Source organism: Pygoscelis adeliae, unplaced genomic scaffold, assembly GCF_000699105.1.
Source record: "Pygoscelis adeliae isolate BGI_AS28 unplaced genomic scaffold, ASM69910v1 Scaffold343, whole genome shotgun sequence".
NCBI classification, from domain to species: Eukaryota; Metazoa; Chordata; class Aves; order Sphenisciformes; family Spheniscidae; genus Pygoscelis; species Pygoscelis adeliae.
In genome coordinates, this window is record NW_008824402.1 from 728,086 (window position 1) to 736,391 (window position 8,306).

Here is an 8,306-nt window from a genome sequence, read left to right on the forward strand (position 1 = left end):
CTCCTGACAGATTGCCTACGCAGCCATGCCAAGAATATGGTGCAAGATGAAGTCAACTGGCTATGGGTGAGGCCAGGTGACATGAGGCCATCTCAAAGACAGATATTCCACAGATGCCCGAGGATTTTACCAGCCTTGAACTCAAGTCAGCCCCTCATTTTGGTGGAGTCTGGTGTTTAGGAGGCTTTGGGACCATGCGCATGTGGTGAGGAGGTGGGGACACTCCCTGAGCAGGGCGTGCATGCAAGCTCTCTGGATTGCACCAGGACTAGACTTGTGTCCAGGGCCTCAGAGCCCCTTCCCAGCCACTCTGCCCACATGCGCAGACCCCTCTGCAGCAGCAGCACACCAGACCAGCTCACCCAGATGCAGGGAGAAAGTCCAGCCTGCCACCACCCCAGGAAGCATCACGCCCTGGGCATCTACTTGCTGGGCTGGTGCCTGGAGCCAGCCCTGCTGCTGCCCTCAGAGCGTGGTGACGAGTGAACTGGCAGTGGGGCTGACACAGAGACACCAGCCCTTTCCTGCGGGCTGTGCTGGAGGGGATGAACACACACGAGCTCTTTAGCACAGAGAAGAAAACAGGTGACTCACAGAGTTTCCAAGTTGTGCAGCCCATCAAAGCCGTTGGCTCCCAGGCTTTGGATCCGGTTGTTGTGCAGGTGCCTGTGGACAAAACAGAGATGTTCAGTGGAGATGCAAACTGACCTTTTCCTGCCAGTCTGAGCCATGGTCCAGGGACATCCTGCAAGCTGAGCACAGCCTGGGCTGGGATGACAAAGGGTGTTATAAGGTCCCCTCTTCTGCCCCATGAGACACATGCTAGGTGCAATAGTGCTTGCAGAGCAGCTTACAGAGCTCTCATTTCTCCCAGGAAATCCAGGCTGATGTAGGAGTTTCCCTGAGACCTCCACCTTCACAGCTGGTGGGTGACTTTGGATGAATATGCTTAAGAAAGAAGCTTCAAGAAACACTCTAGATCTCACCTCACATTGGGCCCAACCCTACAAAGTGTGGTGTGGCTTCAGCAGTTGTTCATGGGCACTGGGTGCTATCTAAGGACACAGTCATATTTTGGACTCCTCAGAGCCTTAGTAGCAGCAGGAAAGCTTTGAGTTGAAAATCATCCTGTTAGTCACAGTTTATTATCTTTACTTGCAAAAAAATGAAAATGCTGCCAGTTCCTGGATTAGCTCCAGTTTGATGGCAATGAAAGTTGTCTTCAGTTTAATGCTTCAAAGTGTCTGGCTGAAGTGCAGGGGCCATGCGACAGGCTGATACACATTCTCTACATTAAGGCAGCAATTTTTTCCCTGTGCCCTTTCATCCTGGTGCTACACGCCATGAACATCTAGTGCTTAAGGGCTCTGGACCTCCCAGCCTTAATGCTGGTGCTGGAGAGCCGTGTGTTGGGGCCCCCCTGGCTTGCAAAGCCACCTGGGGCATTTTTGCCTTGGAAGCTCTGGAGGAGATGACTTCCCCTGGAGTCCCATCTGCTGGGTTCTCTTTCCATGGACCTCTTACTCCCATGTCTCAGTTTTTTGGCAAACCCAAGACCTTCATTCCTGGATTCCTTCTCTCTGATTGTCAGAGACTCTGTGTGTGTTTGCACATCTGAGTGTTTTAGCCACCGGGCTTCCTTTACAGCTGGTTGGAGCCACATGGCTCATTGTGCATCTCCCTCTGAAATCCCACTCAAGGGCACCTTGAACTCCATATAGAGAGACCTTGGAGCAGCCTGAGGAAAGTCTGCTGAAAAACAGGAGAAGACAACCCACTGCTGCCCAGCCTGTACTTCTACCAGCCTGCGCTTAAGCACATTAGGGATGTCCATGCTTGCACGGGGATGGACTGTGCAGAGAAATGCCCCATGAGGGGGTAATGTCCTCTGGGGCAGGATACCCTCTGCTCTCTGTCAGGGTAGGTTTCCCCACCAGTTCATTTTACAGTTCAGGTTCTCCTTTAACACAGAGTGCCACATAGTTAATCTGCTGCCACACCACTTGCCTTTGGGGTCCTTTTCTCCCTTGCCCATATTTAGGGACGCACCAGCCTTTGTCCAACACTGCTGCCTCCTTCCAAGAGCCTGGGGGAGACTCCACACTGGCAGGTGGATCAATGACTTTTTCGTTATTTGCTGCTTGATCTAAATCTGTCTCGGCTTGAAAAATCTCTCACTCCACCTGGATTCAAGCGTGAGCTGTTTGGCTGAGCACAGGCAGTTCCCACTGCCAAATATTCTAGGGTAAATCAGGAGGGAGCTGGGAGTGGAGGAACAGCCAGGCTCTAGGGCAGTTTGGTAGGGGCTTGCAAAACAGAAACCAGCCCAAGATGGATGTTTGTCGTTGGGATGAGAACATACAAACATTTCAGAGGAAGGGGAGGGGAGGGAAAATATGTTTGCTCCTTTGAGCAAACGGGAAAAAAGAAAAGGAAGTTGCCTGCAAGAAAACTTGGTTTGATTGTGACTTTTAGAGGAGAAAAGAAGCTGAGAACAAAATCAGAATCTCACAGGAGAAATTTCTCTTCATCACAAGAAAAGCAGTTCAAGTCCAGACGGTTTACTCTATCAAATGTTATGGGATAGCTTCAGATAATGTTGCCCCTACTTCACTTGGTACTTCCAGTGCAAGATGGTGCCAACAATTTTGGGTCCCTTTGAGCACTGGATACAGCCTTTGGCAAATCAAGGGTTTGGATCTGGAGTCACTCTGTAATTGCAGCAAGAGGTACCGCAGGAACCCCTTGGCCCATACCTCCGTCTGCTGCGAGGGGACAGCGTGGGGAGAAAGGAAATGCTGAATGCTGGGGAAGATGTGAGCTCCTTGGAGCTTTGTCGGGGTGGTACAACAGGACACCTTGTCTAAGCTTGACATGCTGAGCAGCTGACTACTATCGCTCAAGTCAGGCAGGAGACAGAATAGAAAAGCAATCACCTGCTGTGTTTACACTTGGCTCTAAAGTGCTTTGTTTGGAGGCAGAGTAATGAAAATCATCAGAAGGAAGTTCTTTATTGGTGAGAACATTATGAGCAACCGAAAAAGAGAGTTATAAAAAAATTTGCTGTCCAAGCTGAACTCTAGAGTTGTTACCCAACCACATGGCAATAATAGAAACAAGAGAGCTGGAAAGGTAAACACTTGAAAAGACATTCCTGTCTTCCATCCTGCCTTTTTTTCTCCCCTGGTAAACAAATTTTAACAAGTGGAATTGCAACATCTCCTGTGTTTGTCAATTTGAGCTCAGCCCACATGACGTTATATTCTGCCCTGTAAATTACAGCTGGTTTGATAGCAGCTTGAGATACTTGGTTCTGGGCTATAAACAACCCTCTTGTGATGCAAAAACATGAGAAGTCTTTAAGTCCTTGCTATTCCTATTTGAGCTAGTATCCACCACTGTCCTCAGTAAGATCAACGAGCTTTGAGATCTGTGTATCTGCCTTTGCAGGTCAGTACCATGGAGTGAGGCTGGTTTTGGGCAATCATCCATGAGAGCAGCTTTGCCCAGGAAGGAGCAGAACAGTCATTGCTTTTTTGTGGGCTGGCATGTAGACTGTTATTCAGTTATGCACCTCCACTAGAAAACAGTGGCCTCTTTGCAAAAGCAATTGTCGTGACTGACCTCTGGCAGGATGGCAGACAATTTGCCCCACGTGCTCCTGCAGCAGCAGGAGTGCTGCCACATGTCACGAGACAGGCTAGCTCCTGGGCTGTGTCAGTGAACCCACGCCGTGCCTTGCTGAAAGGCAGCAAAAATTACAGTGGCTGCAGAATACCAAATGGCCACAATCTCCCAGACAGGCTTGGGAGAGACGCTCCATCTTGGTTGGTGTCTCTTTAGAAGCACACCAGAAAAAAAACAACCCTGCAAGATTCATTTCTGCCCCACAAAAAAAGTGCACAGCAGTTTCTAGAAGGAAGATTTTTCTGTCCTTCCCAACAATTTCTTATCACAAATTGGGCATAAATGAGATTTTTTCCAAATCATCCCTGCAGCACTGCTAGTAGAATTTGTTTCATTTTCATTTCACTCCTTTTTTCATATATTTTTCCAGTGGATTAAAAGATCCTGGAGAACAGTAGTCTTGTATTGAAGTGAGAGACAGTCCAACACAGGCGTTAGCACTGCGAGCGTTGTGGTTTAACCCGGCAGGCAGCTGAACACCACACAGCCGTTTGCTCGCTCCCCGCCCCCCCCAGTGGGATGGGGGAGAGAATCGGGAAAAAAGAACTAAAATTTGTGGGTTGAGATAAAGACAGTTTAATAGGACAGAAAAGGAAGGGACAATAATAATAATGATAAAAGAATATACAAAATAAGTGATGCACAATGCAGTTGCTCACCACCCGCTGACCGATGCCCAGTCAGCTCCCAAGCAGCGGTCCCCGCCCCCCAGCCAACTCCCCCCAGTTTATGTACTGAGCACGACGTCCCATGGCATGGAATGTCCCTTTGGTCAGTTTGGGTCAGCTGTCCTGGCTGTGCCCCCTCCCAGCTTCTCGCTGGCAGGGCATGGGAAGCTGAAAAGTCCTTGACTAGTGTAAGCACTGCTCAGCAACAACTGAAACATCGGTGTGTTATCAACATTGTTCTCATACTAAATCCAAAACACAGCACTGTACCAGCTACTAGGACGAAAATTAACTCTGTCCCAGCTGAAACCAGAACAGCGAGCTCCAATTCTGGAAATGCCACCTCCGAGGGGACAGGGCACCTCTGCCAATTTGTCTTACACATAAGGGAAAGCAGGTTGAGCTAATGTGCGAAATACTGGTTCAATAAAAGTCCTTGTCTGCATGAACAAGAGAGTAGACTACAAGGAAAGGGAAATTATATTACATCTGCATTGTGCACTTGTGAAAATGGCTCTGGAAGGCTTAATGTATTTCTGGTACCCACATTGTTAACTGGATGTTGATAATTTGGAATGGGTGCAAAGAAGAGCAATAAAAATGATCCAAGGGCTGGAAAAAACTAGGATAGAGACTTAGAGAACTCAATCTGTTTAGCTTATTAAAAAAAGATCAAGGGGATGAGTGCAGCGTAACATATAGGATTCTTCCTGGTTAGAAAACGGGTACTAAAATGGTTCTGTGATTTAGTGGAGAAAAGAATAATAGAACAAATGTCTGAAGTCAAAGCCAAAGAAAATTCAAATGGGAAATATGAGCTTTTTTTTTTGTTGTTAACACTAAGGATGATTAACCACTGGAACAAACTACAAAGAGAAGTGGTGGATTCTCCATTGCTTTCATTTCTAATGACTTCATTTTTCTTCTCAAAAAGGACAAATGCAAACATTTTCCATCAGTTATTTGCATTAGATGATTTGAACCAAGTTCAAATCTGACATGATATGAATTCTCCCACTGGACCAGCCATTGCCATGATGAATTTCCAGCTCTATTGTGGCAAAATTGTCCTTTTCCTCAATTTGGCCGTGGATAAGTAGAGAAACCTAAATCATAAATGGTGCAAATTCCCATGGATTATTTCCGGCAGTGAAGGACCAGCATGAGACTTGTCTGGTGAAGAATAAAGCTCAATCAGAAGTCACATTTTCAGGGGTGCATTGGAGTGCCATTTGCTTCTTCCTCAAGTGCTGGAGAGGGAAACTCACTTTTGCCAAGGCAGCATGCTTGGTCCTCAGAGAGAAAAGGCACTTTTGCAAATTAAAAGGCCCATGAATGGGACCCAGATGTTCCAGGCAATATTGTTCTTAGCAATAATGAATTGCACATGCCTGGCACTCCCTGCTAACACCGAGGTTCCCAAGAACCTCTCAGAGAGGGACTTCTTAACTCCATTGTACAGGTGAAGGTAGAGATGCACAGGTTCATCCTGACACTGATCTAACAGACTGGGGTTTGTCATGCTGGGGAGCTCTGAGTCCCACAGATGTCAGCTGAAACTACTGGCGATCAGCTCCCCTGGAAAGTTGTTTGATGTTTGCTCCCAGGTAGGGAGGAAACTGAAAATCAGTGGTCCCTTTTTTTGGCTAGAGTAACACCAGAACAAGGACCAAAAAAGGAATGGGAACCCAGGAGTCTTGGAAACTAGTTTTGTCCTCTAGTCACTAAATCATGCTGTTAGAGAGAGAGCTGCATCATGTCCTTACATGATAAAAACTGTAAGAAAGAGAAATTCTACTAAATATCCTTCATTTACTGTCTTCAGATCTCAACACATTCAGTTGGAAGGTCTTCCTGGGTCACCTAGGAGGGAAGCACTTGCAGGTGAGTGGCTTGTCCTCAACAATAAAACATCAGCTGAAATTCAGGTTGCATGAATGTAAAGTGATGTAAAGGGGGGGAAACCAATCTTATATGAGCATATACAGTAACAGGCTCTTAAATATCTACAGGAAGGAGCTCTTGGTAACACCAAGAGTTTGGTAGTAGCTGTCAAAAAAGCAAATAGGAATTACTAGAAAAGAGAAAATGGGCTACAGAACAGCATTATGTCATTGTATAAACTCATTGTTCATTTTCATCTTTGCTACAGTGTGCGGTTCTGGCCTCTCCATCTCAAAGGTGCAGAGGAACAAACAAGTGTGATATGTACACTAACTTCTGATTGCAAAACAGCTAACTGAATGGGGACTGGAAAAGCGACGATGAGGGAAGGGTATGACAGACTAACAAATACAGAGATGGCATAGAGGAGGTAGAGACAGAGTGCAAGAATTAGGGGGTGTTAGCAAAACTAACTGGTAGTGGCATGAAAACAACTTTCCCAGAGTCCTCGTTTTCAAAAGACTTGTGTGCAGGCAGACAATGGTCAGGGCCAGATAAGAGGAGTGGGGCATCTTTTTTGCATATGGGGCCAAGTTAACTCACTGGCTCCAAGCTCACTCCATGTGAAGCAGCAAACGCTGGGTCCTTTTGACAGCGGGATGTTCAGCATTGCAGGAACGTTTGAGTCAGAGGGGTTTCCAGGAGCTGAGGCTCCCTGTGGACCCAAACAGAGAAGGATCCAGGTTTTGACCTTGTTTGTTCTAACTTAAGGGATTCCCTGCCATGTGATGAAAGTAAAACTACCCAAAGACTTTCTCTAGCCAGGTCCATCATTACAGGGCTGCAGAGAAAACCTCTCCTACGCTGCCTGGCCTGTGTAGGAGAGGGCACCGTGACTCCGTGTCCCATCCACATCCTAGCATCTCTGCTGACAGCGCTCACAGCTCCTTTGGTGACACCAGAAAAGAAGGGAACTGCAACCCATTTCAGAGATGTGGCAGCAAGGACATGTCTGCGGCATTGGGGGAATTCTTGGCCACAGTTCCCAAATTTGTCCATGTGAGATTTTACTGCAGGGCTAGCGGACCCCTCTGGGGACTGAGACTGAACGAGGTGCTGTGATTCCTGGTTTGGGAGTTGACTTTCTGCTGAATTCAGCCGATAGAGGAGATGAGGGACACTAACGAGAACTGCTGTCATGCACCTTATCAGCCTGTCAGCACAGCAGCATGGGGGTTTCAGATGCTTGCTTCTAAATGAAAAATCTTTTATGCCCAAGAAAGAAGATGCTTTTTGTAAAAAACCCTTTGCTTCAAACAAATCATTAGCTGAAAAATAGTCAGGACTATTTCTGCTTGTAGATGCTAAGACACATTCTGTCCTGAATAGATCAGACTTGGAGGTAAGATCTTCGGTATCCTATTCCCATGAGCCACCCTGATCAAACAAGCCATCTCCCTTCTGCCATCAGCAGCACAGTGCCAATATCACGGCACATGAAGCCCTTGTTATCAAAGCTGGGGAAAGGACAGTGCCAGTTACAGACACTCATAGATTTCATGATGAGTGATTTACATGAGGCTCTGCTTACTGAACACCCTGCAGCCCTAGTTAGAAACCTGTAGCAGCAATAGATGGGAATAAGATCAGGGAATTCCTCAACAGAGGTGTAATTTATTAGCAGAGGCTGAACCCCTTAACTTGTTCCAGATTGAGGCTTGTATATTCTGATGTTGGTGCTTTGTGTCAGTGCTGGATGATCACCCACATCTCTCCCAAAGGCCCAAGGTGTGTGGAGGAGGAAAAGCACTTCTCTGCACCTGGGAAGGTCATGCCCTCAGCCGTGGTCAGCCATGTCTATGAGTATTAATCAGGCTGTATATGAGAGATTCCCCTGTGCTCCTCCACATCTGCCCTTGGCTTTCCTCCCCCAGGTGCTCATTTTAATACCTCTCAGGCTAGAATTTTCCCGATGTTTATGGTAGCAGCCAGCTCTTCTCAATCTACATGCAAATTCAGACACTATCAGCGGAATGCACATATGTATCATCTGCATCCTGGTAGGGA

General features: G+C 46.9%; 1 protein-coding gene across 1 annotated transcript in view; it reads right to left on the reverse strand.

Annotated features, from left to right (window-relative positions):
• Positions 1-8,306, reverse strand: part of LGR6 (leucine-rich repeat containing G protein-coupled receptor 6) — a 149,620-nt gene that overhangs the window by 38,539 nt on the left and 102,775 nt on the right. The window contains exon 6 of the mRNA XM_009320379.1: positions 595-666. Within this exon, the coding sequence (XP_009318654.1) occupies positions 595-666 (72 nt within the window). The remainder of the gene's footprint in view (positions 1-594; positions 667-8,306) is intronic.